The 14,985-nt window shown below is 35.2% G+C and overlaps 1 protein-coding gene across 18 annotated transcripts in view; it reads left to right on the top strand.

The window, feature by feature from the left end:
* Positions 1-14,985, top strand: part of CEP128 (centrosomal protein 128) — a 136,370-nt gene that overhangs the window by 39,613 nt on the left and 81,772 nt on the right. For all 18 annotated transcript variants that reach the window (XM_068946707.1, XM_068946702.1, XM_068946697.1 and 15 more), the window contains 3 exons: positions 5,071-5,421; positions 9,347-9,997; positions 13,031-13,195. In XM_068946707.1, coding sequence (XP_068802808.1) covers positions 5,071-5,421; positions 9,347-9,997; positions 13,031-13,195 — 1,167 coding nt within the window. The remainder of the gene's footprint in view (positions 1-5,070; positions 5,422-9,346; positions 9,998-13,030; positions 13,196-14,985) is intronic.

The following is a 14,985-nucleotide window of genomic DNA, read 5'->3' as shown; positions in this document are numbered from 1 at the left end:
AAATTTTGCCACAAACCATCTGATATCTGTATTGCTGCATCAGTGACTTTTAAACACTGGAATAGTGCTACAGATGCAAACTTTGTCAAAGTGAAGAGAGCATATGCATTTAAATCTATTTAAAGTCACATATCAACCTAAAAAATTAAGATATTTTAGCTGTATGTTTATGTTTACATGAACTATTACCTGTTCATGCTTGAGAAAAACAGGGCGAAAGCATTGCTTCACAAAACTGATTTTGTGCAGCGCATCTTCTCCTGAAGGAAAAAGTTTCTTGACTGAATGTATGCATCTTTGGTTTTTTTCAGCTCACTGAACTTCATTAACCTGTTGTGTTTGTATAAAAGTTCTAAGCCTTCTGGATCAGCGGTTCCTGATGGTTAGATGCATTCTGATTCGTAAGAGATGCAGATCAGACTGTGATGAATAAACTAATATTAGAGTTCTGCATTCAGTAAAGATCAGTAAAGAGAAATAATTAGTTTCCTGACTTAGCATTGCTGAAAGTCAAAGTAGAATGATAAGCAGTGAGATTTTTATAGCATTAGAAACTGGTGACTGTACTGCGGAGATACAGGGCAGAAAGAGGTGAAGGACAAAGTTACAGATAGGTGTACTTTAGGTGACTGATATAATTGATGCGGTGTGGTGAAACGTGGCTTGTCTTTTTATCATTGTAGAATGTTTGCACGTGATAACTCTGATATAAGGCATGTCTATGGTTTTTTTAAAGGTCAAGGCAAACGCATCAAAAAGCTAAAAATCACTATACAGATCTTCAGAATATATTTAAAAACCAGCCATCCTAAATGTCCTGGGCCTCTTCAGACAGGAGAACCTCCGTAGTATCATGGCATGTGTCACAGAATGTGGTCGTGCTCCTATTGCATCCAGAGCAGCCCACTGACTTCTCTTGGTGACTGACCCTCAGCCACCAAAGGCACTAAGTGCTCCTTGGAATCTATGTTCTTAATATATGAAAGCTGCATTTCTCATCTGCATACAAATTTTGGTGAAGTCACAGGTGTGTGATAATTTGTTGCTGTGAGGAAATAAATACTGAGAGGTCCAAGGAGTGTAGTTTTTTTCTCAAGAAAATGCAGCCTGCTAAAGTTCTTGTCCTTTGTCTTAAATCTTACTTTTGTTTACTACAGTCGTAACTGAGGAGGATGAAGTTGGGTAAATGTTTAAAAAAAAAAAAAAAAACACACCCCCAAAACCACATTTCCCCATATTCCTGTCTCATATGATCATGGAAAACCTTAAAAAGTTTAAATTCCAAATTGCTTAGCAGGGATTTCATCCAAAATGAGAGTGTAAAAAAAAATTAGGATAGAGTCTACAAGGTCTAAAGTGAACACTACTTGTGTGTGGTGCTGTGTGTGTTTGTTTGTTTTTAATATTAGTGGCACCTTGAGCTTCTGCTGCTATGGTGTCCTAATCAAGGACTGCTAGTTTTCCAGCCGTGACACAGTCCTGCACCCTTGACTCTGATGAAGAAATCTCTACCTCCCAAATAAACAAAAGGGAAAGGCCCAACAAAAAACCCTGTGGTGCCGAACTTCATTATAATACCAGAATAGGTCCTTAAAGAGTCTGTCCCAGGCCCTACCTCGGTTTCACCCTGGGCTGAACTTGCATTCAGTATGTACAAATGATATAAAACATGATGGGAAGTAGGGTACCTACTTTCCCTGGATGTTATTATTTGAAAGTATTCAATATTGACTGTGTGTGCACCCACAGTAGAATGCAAGTATAAGCATCGAATGCAAAATATTTTGTTTATAAAATATGTTTTTCGTGACTGAAGGTCTTTCAAACTTAGGAACACAAGGTACATGATATTTTATAAAATTTTAAATATGAAATCTAATGTTTTTTAAAAATACCCAGAAATTGAAAAGTATAATATTATATATCCAGCTTAATTATCAACTACTGTTAGTTGTCACTATAGCTCTTCGTTTTCTTCTTTTTTTAAAAAAAGGTTAAGGTCATCCTTGCAAACTGAAACTCTATGGTTATACTTTCACAGCCCACCACTGCAAAGTAAAATGTTCTTCCAGTGACAACAGTTATTTACATAATTGCTATTTACTGTCAAAACAAATTTCATAAAATCAGAAATAGGCATTAAAACTTACATAGTAATTTAACGTGATGAATGGAGGTTTCTGTTTTGCATTAGCTGTATGCTATCTGCTGATAACACCTTCTGCAAAAAGTAATTTAAAAGCAGCATGTGAACAATAAACATGGACAATACAGCATAACTTGCTAAATGTGATACCCCTTTCAGACAATCACTGCTCAATGAAAGCTTAGTCATTTCACAAAATTTTTCCAATCGTTAAATCAAGTGTGACCTTTTAGATTGTTTTGATGATCTGAAAGTAATTATGTAGTCATTTTTTTGCACTAAACAGTGAAAGTTTTTTTGAAGACAAACTCTTGGCTTGTCAGTTTCTCAAATTTCAAATATTTCATATTCAAAACATTAATTTTCGAGATCTAACATTTCAACCTTAACTTGCAACTTTAATCTTAATTTTGGAATGAAATACAGATTTTCAATAGTGTTATTTAATTACGTTTGTGTTTTACGTTTGTTTGAGAATACAAAAAAGATAATGCATTTTGCCTAGGGGAAAACACTGGACACTTTACTAGAAAACTATTAACTTAGCTAACTCATTTGTAGGACGAATCTGGTGTTAAAATTTATCTGAAGCACATAACTCTTGCCAGCGTTATATCTTCCTCAAGAAAACAAACTAGTGAGAAAAATGTTAGAGGTATACGTATAGGAATACGAGATTCAAAGGAGAATTGTCACTAATCACTAAACACACATCTAGAAAATATCCATCTAGATCATTTAAGGACAAAAGTATCTTTGTGATATCTCAGGATGTCCTCTGTCTTATCTCTTGATTAAACAATATTCTTTTTCCAAAATACAGTTGATTATTAGCAATAAGCAACCATATAAATCTAATAAAATCAACTTTTTAGAGGGAATGGACTTACTCAGTTTCAGAAACTATAAAACGCTATGAAGTGTTCCACAATCATATAAAGATGTATGGGAATTTGCATCCCCCTCATGCTTGAGATTATCAGATACTAGCTAGTCTGAAGGTAGGGGATTTCTTCTCCAAAAAGTGAGTGTGTTATTTTACAGGATGATTGTAATCGTTTTCATTTGTTGTATACCCAGCATCATTTCTGAGGCACAGATTTGAAATAACAATTGAGAGCTGCATCAAGGTGGAGCAGTTTAATATGGCCAGCACTTGAGAATGAAACAAAAAACCTCATGTGAATTGACAAAGTATGTTAGCTGTGAAGTGTTTTGTCAGCTCTGAGAAATCATCCCTAATTCCAGTGCAGGTGAAACTGTGCAGGGGAACCACTACAAATGTTGCTTCAGCTTAGTATGTTTCCATATAAAGTATTGTTACTTCTGTTAATGTTTGCTAATGTTTGTTAATGTTTACTACTTATGTAAGATTTACTCTTGCCTATTCCTTAATGTGTTTAAGTATTGCTTCTGTATGCATCTCAATTTTTATCTAGAATGGGAGTGTTCATCCTACAGTTGAGCAACTGGTTATCCAGTATGTAATCCTACTCCTCTTTTGCTCTCTGCAGCCCTCTTGGGTGTAAAACGCTGTCCGGATTATTCTGTCCGTTCCTGCCTGCTGTGTGTTCTGCCAGTCCTGCAGTCTGTCACGTGCAAGGGTGCAGATGCAGTCTTGCTGCTAAGACAGCAAATGCTGTCCTGAAGAGACTGTTATGGCCTCCCTAGAAGTAATGGCCTGGTTGGAAAAAACTGTGGCAGAGTGTTTATCTAACCAGTCATTCTACACGTAATATCTGGAAAGTTCATTACTCTTTCCTAGGCAAAATACTCTTCCCTTATCTGTTCTGAATTATATCGTGTTTGTTTTGGACTACGTCTCCAATTTATTTCAGTCCTTCTGAAAACTGGTCCTCTTCTCTAAAGTACTTCTGTCCGTTGAAGCTTGATGATATCTTTGACTGACTACAGAGCAGGCACCTGAAATCTTTCTAAGTCATAATGAAAATATTGAATGGTTTGAAATCAGCCTGAATAGGCCTGAAATACAGAACAGTAATAACAAATTCTACCTGGCAAGCTTAATAAACTTCTATTTTGGTAGTGAAGCTTCAATAACTGTTTTTTTTGAGTATGCTTTTGCAGAAGGTTCATGGGGAATATGGTTTCCTGACTTGCTTATGAGACTGTCCTCAGAAATAAGGCCAGATTCAGGATGTGTAGCATTTGTTATTTTTTTAATAATTGGCTTCATTCCCTGCTTTTTGTGTTTTCTAACATATATTTCACTCAGTATTGAGAGATCAGCTGCTCATGATCCTCCTCATAGGTTCATGATGCTATTGGCTATAAAATGCTTGCTACATTTCAAATGGATATCGCACTTTGTTCTAGAAACATCCACCAAGCCACTGTATTCCCTTGATATTCTTCAGATCCTTCCATAATATCCTCATTCATCCTGATCCTTCCATAAAAGTTCATAACAACTGGTTCATGTGCTGTAGACTTCTGTTACACTGACTGCTATTCCTTCCTTGCTGCTTTCCTTTTCTCTTGTCTGTTTATAGTCATCTCTCTGGCTTTATTCTATATTTGCACATAACGTAGTAGGATCTTGATCAATGATTCCTTCTTGCACTTGTAAATAATGAAGTGAACAACCAGAAGAGGAACAAATGCTGAAAATAAAATATAGGATAAATAACTATATATTTTATGTCCTATTTTAGTGCTATAACATGTTATGCTATAACACGTAAAGTTGTGTGTGTGTGTGTGTGTGTGTGTGTGTGTTTTTTTTAACCACTGCAGATAAGGAGATTTTGTGGGTTAACGCAGTTTTAACTGGCAGTCAGTGATCTTTTATGCTATTCATATTTTAGATAGGAATATGATTTAAGCGTCACTGTATATTGCTTGGTAAGGCTTCATAGTGTATATATCTTTAGGGTCATCATAATTTGCTATGATGATTTCAGGTGTTAACATCTGACCTGGAAAACAGGGAGAAGCAGCAGCAAAAAATGCTGGACCAGCTGAAGGAAATACAGAGTTCCTACAAGGCTTCTGAGAGTGGTCGTAGGCAAACTGAACTCCAGTCTGCTGAGCTAGCTCAGCAAGTTGAAGAGAGTGCTAAGGAAGCAGAACGATACCTCACCGAATTCAAACATTCAGAGGCACTCAGGCTAGAGACGGAGAAAAAAAAAGAAGATTTGAAAGTAAGAGCGCAGGAAACCATCAGACAGTGGAAGCTGAAATGTAAGAAACTGGATCGCGAAATGGAAAAACAAAATGAAACTATCAATGATCTGATGACAAAGAACAGTCAGGTAAGAGCTGTGCGTGTGGGTGATTTTTTCTGTGGTTTTTGGGAGGTGGGTTTTTTTCTTTCATTCTTTTTGTATCCTTTCTGTTTAGTTTAGAAGTGAAGATAAGGAGTTTTTGTAAACTGTGACTTACAACGCACCTTAAGTTCTGGACTGAAGTTTCTTGGGGGACTTCAAACCAGCTAAGAGATGGCAGTATTTTTTTAGAAGCTATCAAGTATAAAGTGGAAAATTCTCTTCTTTATCTGATATTTATTCCAGTCTCTTAACTCAATCAAATCTTTCTTTGGTGAAAATGTAAGGAAAATTTTGCCATTGATGTTGATTTAATATAAAATGTTAACTGAATAAGTAATTTAGCTCATTTTTAGTTAACTTTTGTGAGGAAATTGTGCCACATTATTTTTAATAAACTCTTGATTGCATTGGGTTATAACTCATGTTCAAGTTATCCATTGTATCATGTAGTGGGCAGTGGTCATGTCTTTGATGTGGGTATTTATTTTCACCGGATATGTCAGATTGCTAAGAAACAGGTCATAATGCTATATGGACTTCGGTACCTCTACCCTGTTTTTCATTTCACTCTGTGTTTAAGCTTGTCTCAGATTCTAGAACTATAATGATATCTTTTTATTGACAATAAAGACCACAGCTGCTGAAATTTCAGAAGGATGGCAACTCAGTCTGGATTTGTTGTTTGCAGGCAATAGAAAGATCTTAATTTTTTGTTTGTTTGTTTGTTTGAGGGTATACATATATGAACACTCAAGTTTTGGAACATATTGGTGTCCTGGACTCAATCTGGAGATTTTAGCAAAAATGGCACCCTTACCTTCGTTTATGCTGAACATGCATAACATGTTCCTAGTTATTCCATGAATAACAGTTCCCAGTTATTCATCTGGATGGAGATGTTCTGTGTTCCTTATGAATTTTTTTGTTAGTAACTTAACTCTTCCTTTAAGTGCTTTTCATGTATATTTTGTTTTAGCTCCTTCCTTATATTTTTCAGAACTTTTCCTTGAAAGAATCCTTTCAGAATTTGATCATGTGATATTTCTGGGCTTTTCATTTTGTCTTTTTCTTCATTATGGCATATCACATATTCCTCTGTGCCTTTTTCCATGAAGTTCCTCAGGAAAAAAGCTGCATTTTTCTTTGGTAGGCAGAAATCTTTGACTTTTTCTAGTCCTGACCTGCTGTTTTAAAAGCAAACCCTCACATCACTGTTAATGCTGACCATCTGTTGTTGGAAAAGTAGTACAAACCCATCATTCTCGTTGTAGTGAATCTGTGGTTCTTTGTATTTTCTAGTGGTTGGATCAAAAGATGTCTGCTCCTATCATGCCCAGGATCATGCTAAGCTTCATGTCCCATGCACCCTGCTGGTGCAGTGTATCATATTGTATGGCTTAAACTTGTTTTTTTACAGAGCTTCCCTCAGCTCTTTTTACATATTTTCTGGTGGCATGTATATTATATGCAGGTTACTAAATCTGATAGAAGATGGCATGGAGGCACCACAGGTCTACTTTGTCTTACTCAAAGATAGTAATTTTCAGGGGAGATGTTGTGTGAAATGTGGTCAGTTTGTATTCATCCTGTGGTGTGCCTGGTGTATACCAAGCTCAGAAAACATTATTACATGTTTAGTATATGTGAGTACAGTCAAAAGCACAGGAGAAGCCATGATGGGGCTAATCCTTAACTAAAACTAATAAACTCTAGCAGATCTAATTTGCTCGTTGCTCCTGGAGTTGCTATTTCTCTCCTGAAATCCCTAGCTTATTCTATGCTCTCTAGCTATTTTTCATTATCTTGTGTATTCATGCTCACTGTTATACCTATCGAGATTTCATTCTGTGGTCATCTTGTTGTGTTAGTGTAGCTTTAGCCCATTTGTTTGAGGAAATAAGATTCCGAAACATTTGAGAAGTTGGTAATCTGTGACCGAGCTAAAGCGAGGTGTTTGAGGAAAGGAAGAAAACCTGAATTATTGAGAAATCATTATATGTCTCTTGTAATAGATAAATGAGAAGAGTTGAGAAGAACAGTTGAGAAACAGAAGAGGAGAGAAATTTGTGAAAAATAAGCAGTGTCCCAAATGCTCTGAAACCAATGTTCCTCTAAAAGCATGGACTAACACAGTCTTTATAATGTTAATTCAGACTGCTATCCAAGACTGAAATTTCCTTTAGATTTGTTATGTAAGACTCCTTGAAATGGATTTTTTTCTCTGTTCTTAACATTTTCTATGACAACTGCCTAAAAATATTAAATGTAATTGCATTGGTTTTACCTTGTTTCTTACTGTAAAATCATCAGCATCTTGTCAACAAGTTTGAGATAAGTGTCACATCTGAAGAACATCTCTTTATTGGAGGATATGGAATATCAAATAAACTGCAAGTCATTATGGAGGAGAAGAAAAGCGCAAACAACATTTCATGTCCTCAGTGCAATATCATAAATGCTTTCCATATGAGGGTGTAAGCCATCTAGACGCAACGTTTTGTAATAAGCTTCAGTGAACTAGATGAATGTAATTTAGCCAGTTTTGAAATATACAGACAATTCAATGTCTGAGGAAAAAACCTCTTATTTAAAAGGGGAAAAAAAAAAGAGAGAGAGAGAGAAAAGGAAAGACAAATGCTGATCTGATGTATTTGGTTCTGACATAGGCCTTCAAAGCAGTGATGACAAATTTTCAAAAATGGATTCTAGGAGTAGTTTGCATTTATATGAGCTGTTCCAAATATTTGCAAATTAGTTATAGGAAGGTTGAAATATTGATATTTTCTCGGGGGGGGGGGGGGGAGGGGGGGATTGTTACTCCATAGCTTTGCTTTACTTATTTTTGCATTTTCTCTTGCATTGATTATTCTTGGGATAGTTACAAATTCTTTTATTACTTTTAAAACTACAGTCTATTTACGTTAATTGCCTTTTGTCCTAGATTATTTAAGGAAGCTTGTTATCTTTTAGGGAGAAATGTGTAGTGTTTGTGGAAGTAGCCTTGCTGGAAATAGTCAGTAAAATTCAGTATAAAATTTCTTTAAACCAGTTTAAAAAAATCTGATAGTTCGTATGATGCATCAGGAAAATCTCTTCTTGTCCTTTTACTGCTTTTTGTTGTAATAGCAGTGATATGTGACTTCTGGTAGATGTACTGTAAATTCCTGTTTCAAGCAGAAAGTTTAAAAAATTAGATTATACATCAAGATAAGTAAGAATCAGGAAACATTAACATCAGGAATCATAAATATCAGTTTAATGAGATATAGTACTTAGTAATAGGCATTTACTTGCAGTGCAAAATCATTCTGTTTTTTATAGCAATTTCTAGGAGTTTTTTAACCTCAGGTATCAGCATCAAAAAAAAAAAAGACCATTAAACTCTCTAGGAAACAGCAGAATGTTATTTAACATGACTGATTTTTCCTTTTGAAGATGAACTCTTCATTTCTTAGCTATGAGTCATCAGTTGAACTGTTGATACTTCAGTGTGCAGTTTCAGAAATAATTTAAAGGTGATATTCTGCATACATAATCTTTTTGAAAAGAAGCAAAACAAGTAAGTCCTCTTTGTGTTCTACCTGGTTACTATATTGCCTCTTTTCCTCCATACTGCTGTTTGCAAGAACCTGCCAAGATGATCATCCCAGTCTGCAAAGAAGGTGAGAGAAACAAGAGGTTAAGTGAAATTGTCCCTGCTCATGTCAGTTAAGCCAGGTCTAATTTCAGGATCACGTTATGTTCTGTGTCTAAATTTAAAGAAATGTTGCATATATGTGAAATGAGCTCATAACAAGCAAATGTTTTGTATTTTCACAGAGAGAAGTGTGTTACTTTCCTAGATACTGGTTTCCAACAATTTTCTTTAATTACTTTATATGGCATTGGATTTCTTTTTCTTATTTTCTAGGCCCTCAAAGAAAAGGATGATCTCAAAAGTCAACTTCTCTCTGCTATACATCAAATAGAAAACCTTCGGAAGGAGCTGAATGATGTACTTACAAAGAGGGCACAGCAGGAAGAGGAACTCCATTGCAAGGAGGTAAAGCTGAATGAGATGAAGTCTCACCAGATATCTCTTGAAGAAGAGATCAGAGTCATCCAAGGTACTGTAAATAAATTGCAGAGTGAGTTGAAAAAGCAGGAGTTTGTACAGAATCAGATGCAAGTTGAAAAGGAACAGCTGGAAGGAGAACTTGCAACCACTAACTTGATACATGAAAAAGACCAGGAAAGACTCTTAGAAATGCAAGCCGATGTAAAAAACTTAAGTGCTATACGTGTGGAATTAACAAACAGAATAGCAGAAGAAGAGAAGGCCAACAAGGAATTACATAAGAGCCTCTTAGAACTCCAGAAACAGCAGGAATGTAAGCATCATGAGACTACTTCAGCTAACAGGCAATTGAAGATGGAAAGAGAAGTTCATCAACAGGAGTTGGCAGATCTTAGATCAGAGTTACAGAATGTTAAAATCAAACATGAACGAAATGTTCAAGAGCTGATGAAGCTCCTACAGCAAGAAAAGGATGATGCAGAGGCTCAGATTAGTATGCTAAAGGTATTCTGAATAATTGCAATGTCAAACTTTTTTTTGCTATTGAATGATGAAGTTAATGAAGTATGGACATTAAAATATCTTAATATATGCATTTTATTACAGGTCATCATAAAAGCTGAACGTTCAAGAGAAAAATATATGCCGATAATAGGTTGAGGTCAAAAGATTTTTTTTTTTTTTAGTTCAAAAGTAACCAAAATGGGTATGCGTGCGGTCTGTGATTATAAGAGTGGTCTGAATAGTGATACTGATTGTTGTACCAAAACAAAACGGAATGTTAGGAGAATTGACTTCCATGTTTCACTTTCAAAATCATGACTTTCCCGGAACCCTTAATTTAAGTGTGTTCTTTTACAGCTCCATAACCCCGAAACAGAGAAAAGTGGAAGGCTTGAGGGAAATGGGTTTTGTAAGATAGTAGGGTAGGCAACTTTTTTTAGAAGTACACAAAATGACAGAGTGCAATGCTTATCAAATGCTGTAAGTACAGCAAAAGAGATAATCACATTAGTCTGTGGGGAGGTCTGATGAGGACATATCACACAGGTGATTTAATTTCTTTTTGTCTGAACTCATTGCATTGCTATTGGATTTTACTTTTATGGATAGAATTTTCTTCCAAGTTAAGGTAAACTTAGAATGCTTTTTATCGAACTATTTTTAAATATCGTGGTTTTGAAGACTGAATTTAACGAAATCTAGCAGACACTTTGTTACCTGTTATCTTTTTCTGTTAGCCTGAAACATTTTTTTTAACATTTTTTTTAAGTTAATGCTCAAGACTTAAAATAGGTCATTTAAGAGGAACTTAAAGAGTAAAGGGAAGATTTAACAAAGTTCCTAGGACCCAAAGCCTAATCTTAACTTGAGTAGGAATTTTGATGCGTGAGTTACAGAAAATCAAGGGTGCAGAGCCCTATGTTTACAGGACCAACTACTGCACAGCTTGTAAAAAGAAGTGGTTTGATCTTTTATAGTTCTTTCTCTCTCTCATCCTCTGCCTCATACTTTCTGCTTCACTCTCCTCTGATTTTCTGTAATGCTGCATTGGACTGGAAAACTATGAGGTAGTTGAGGATTTTTTAGGTAGCGTAGGAGGTAGGGGAGGTAGCATAGGAATATTGTACGTTGCAGAAGAACTAGAACTGGAAAAGAACATAGCATTTTACGTGAGGTGTCAGGTTGAGAAGGAGCTTGCTGTGTCAGTACTGAGATTCTGGTGCTTAAATGGACTCTTGGAACTAAGGTGCAAGATTTTGATTCGGTTTCTATAGGATCTCTAATGCCCAGTCCTAAAGGAGTCTCTACCAATGATATAAAATGTCCTTATTTTTATTGTTTTTATATTTTCTTAACAGGTAAGCTAGACACAGGAAACTAAGTTGTTTGCTTAGTGCTCCCCGTCAGCTGTATGTTTAGAAGACGTGAATCTATCCCCAAATTTTACTTTTTACTCTCCTTTGCTTTGAGAACAGCTTTGTACTTTTAGAGTAATAATCCACAAAATGTCTTTATGCCTGTCAGCAATTTCAAGAGTTAATCTTCTATGTAAGTTTACTTAGAGGTATGTATTTATACATATGAAGCTTTAGATATGTATATATGCCCACACTACGTGGGTATAGCTCTATTTTCCCTTAAGATATTCGTATGTGGAAAAGGGGTTCAAACCAGGTGAGTTAAACTACGGTCGCATCTGCCTTGTCCATAATGGAAATTGGACTAAAAATTAGTTTCCTCTTTTGTATCTCTTATTCTTCTCTGCTCTCAGAGGCTTCAGAGGCTTCAATGCAATATGTAGAACAAGATAATATAAGTAAGGAATGTGGTTCTTGGATTGTCTATCTGCATAGACTTTATAATACAATTACCATTAGTAGGGACTGAAGGAGGGACAGTAGGGACTGCTTTTATAGGTATATTCATAGCAGATATTTTAGACCTTAGAGTCTTGTCTTCATGTGCTTAGGACACCAAGGCTCTTTCTTGGAATTGTCCTTTGGAGGAGATTGTTCTTCATGTTAGCTCTGGTATCTAAACTAACTTGTAAAACTTCTCCCCTTCCCCTTCTTCTCCATAAAAGTTATATTTAAAGTGTAATTGGAAGAACAGAGTTATTTATCTTTCCTCAGGAAAGACTTTACTCTGCAGGTTTATTTTTGTATATAACTGGGTCCTACAATTCATTAATATGAAACTGTTTTCAAACAATGATATATATGCATAGTTCTCTTCTTAGCTTTGTGGGGTTTTCTTTGCATTCTATAGCTAATCTGGCGAATTTCTCAAATTTGTCAGTTTCAGTCAGTTTTCAGTGATTATCATTACCTGATATTCATTACATGAATAGCCCTAAAAACACAGAATTGCAGAAATTAACTTCAAGGAGTTTGTATTTTTGTTTCCCTGCAAACGTAGATTTAATAATGAATCCTGAAACAAAATGACACAGTTTTAGACTTTCTGATTCCAAATGAGTTTAGTAATGGAAAAGTTGTGTAAACAGTAAGCTTCTTAAGGTGATGTCTGCTGCTGAGTGTAGCAGAGTTGAATTGCAGAATCTGAGACTTCTGTTTACTGCTTTTAAAATGTGATATGGTGCTGCGAGGCCTTACACAAGTTTGCAACACATCTGGCAGGCATCGGTATTCTTCTAAGGTGATTGATCTTGTTTTGCGCTTAATTTTGCATTATGGATAAAGTGCATGGCAGCTCTAAACTGTAAAGAAAAAACCTATACCATTTAACTTTTTTGCCAACACTAATAAGTCATGATAATAGGTAATCACAAATAAGTCGTCATAGCATACAATAATTTCATTTTGACTATGAGTTACTTAGTTGATTGTTTTCAAAATATGTAATATATATTTTACGTGTTCATTCAAATGATTGCACTTACTATAACTTAATATGTCAAAAATGACACATTCATCCCTAGTTGTGTCCCCTGGACTTGATGCTCTGCAGTGTAGGAGTGTTTTGAAATAGCCCGTATACCGACTTTGTCTTCTGTTCTCCTATTATCATCAGATGGAACTTGTGGAAGAGAAAAATATAGTCAAGGCTCAATGTCGACAACTGGAGAAGGTAAAAATGGAGTATGATAAGTTGACAGAAGAATTAACCCATAATGAGGAGGAAAATATGAAACTTAGGCAAAAACATGAGTTTTTAAAACAAGAATTGGAGAAAAAGGTAAGTGTACCTGTTTTTTTAACTGTAATTTGTCAATCTCTCAGCTCTACTTAAACTTCAAATAAATATCTAAAATAGTGGTGAATTTACTTAAAAATGCAAAAAAACACATAAATCAAACATGGCAAAAGAGCTTTAGCCAGGTCATGGATTGTATCCCTCCAAAGATCATAGATTTTAGGAGTAGGAATATTGGTCCTGTTGCATTCCTTAATTCTAATACAGATAACTTACAAATATGTAACCAAACTCTTCTCGTTTTCTTCACGTTCTCTTAAAGTTATGGTGTAGTTATGAACAATTTAGAGACAATTTGAAGTGGATAAGTAAGGTAATAACAGTAAAAGCAGTTATAAATAATTTCATGAAAATTGTTTCCTACTTGAATATTTAAAGCACGGCAAACAGAATGTTGTCAAACTTCTTAAGACACTTTCATCCTCCTGCTGTTTCTTATGCTGTCTTTATGTTCCAGAGATAAATGCCTGTCTAGTTGCTTAATGTTCAGCTTATTTATGTGTACTATCAAATATTTGCATTCTCACTACCTTTAATATTTTTATCAGCATTACTTTTCAAAAACCTACTGATGAATCCAGAGTTTTTGAAGTAATTTGTTTTGTAAAGCCTTTTTCTGCTTTTTGAGTTTTATTTTCAGTTTGTGATACGTTCCACAACATTGCTTTTTAATATGTTATTCTTAACATCAATACATTCTATACAGTGCTGCTTATATTTTAAATTTCTTCTGCACCATTGTGATTTTGGATGAATATTTCTGTACATGGATAGAGATTTATAAGCAACATTGAAAATGAAAGATTGTTTCTTATCTTTGACAAATTTAATTTGATTCATAGATTAAAATTCAAAAAAAGGAAAAAAATGTGCATCCTACAGGAAATTGCTTATACATTTTCCATGATAGTCTCATTTAAAAAAATTGATATGAGTCTTTAGCTGTAAGGTTCTTACTGTTGTATGTCAATTTAGTAATTTTTCATCCTTTTAAAATTAAATTTTTTGATATAGTCATTTATCTTAGCCCAGTACAGGAGATTTATTCAGTCACTGCTCATGGACCACTAAACAGTCATCAGATGATTTCTGATTAGCTCAAGAAAGTTTCAGACTATTCAATTGCAGTAACAGATGCCCTTGGGCGTTTTAGATCCTTCGTGGCTTTTCAGGGTTTCCAATTTAATTTTAAACTCATATTTCTTCATTGTAGATAAAGTACACAATATCATTTGATGTTGAGCTTAAAATCTAATGGGGTTCCTTTTGAATGTAGGTAAGGTAGAGAGACTGCTCATAAAAATAAAGGAAGTGAATCTGAATTTTTAAAAGGCATACATCATGTTTAGTGATCTTTCTGGCACTGGACCATAGTATAAAATGCTTTACTTACCTCATAGGACACTGACCAGGTGCAGGAATTTTTTGCACGCTTTTTCTTGGCAAAGACATAGATTGCCAATACAGGTTTTCCTCAGGGATCTCTGTCTGTGATGCTGGGAATTGGACGCCTTCAACATGTTCAGAGTTAAAGCCAAAAAGAAGAATATTGATTGTGGGCCCTTCATCTACTAATTAGAAACAGTCTTATGATAGAGTATATGGTTTTGACTCTGAAATTGGGCTCTATGGTTAATGATTTTGGATTTGGTAGCAGTATCTTCATAACTGATTTACAAGTGGATAAGGACAGTCCAGAGGAACAAATGAATACTGTAAGAAGGTTTTGTATTGCATGGCAAGGATCTCAGCTCAGGGCTCTAGTGAGTTCG

Source organism: Struthio camelus, chromosome 5, assembly GCF_040807025.1.
Source record: "Struthio camelus isolate bStrCam1 chromosome 5, bStrCam1.hap1, whole genome shotgun sequence".
NCBI lineage: Eukaryota > Metazoa > Chordata > Aves > Struthioniformes > Struthionidae > Struthio > Struthio camelus.
The sequence above is the reverse complement of the archived record's forward strand: the minus strand, read 5'-3'. Positions and strand labels throughout refer to the sequence as shown.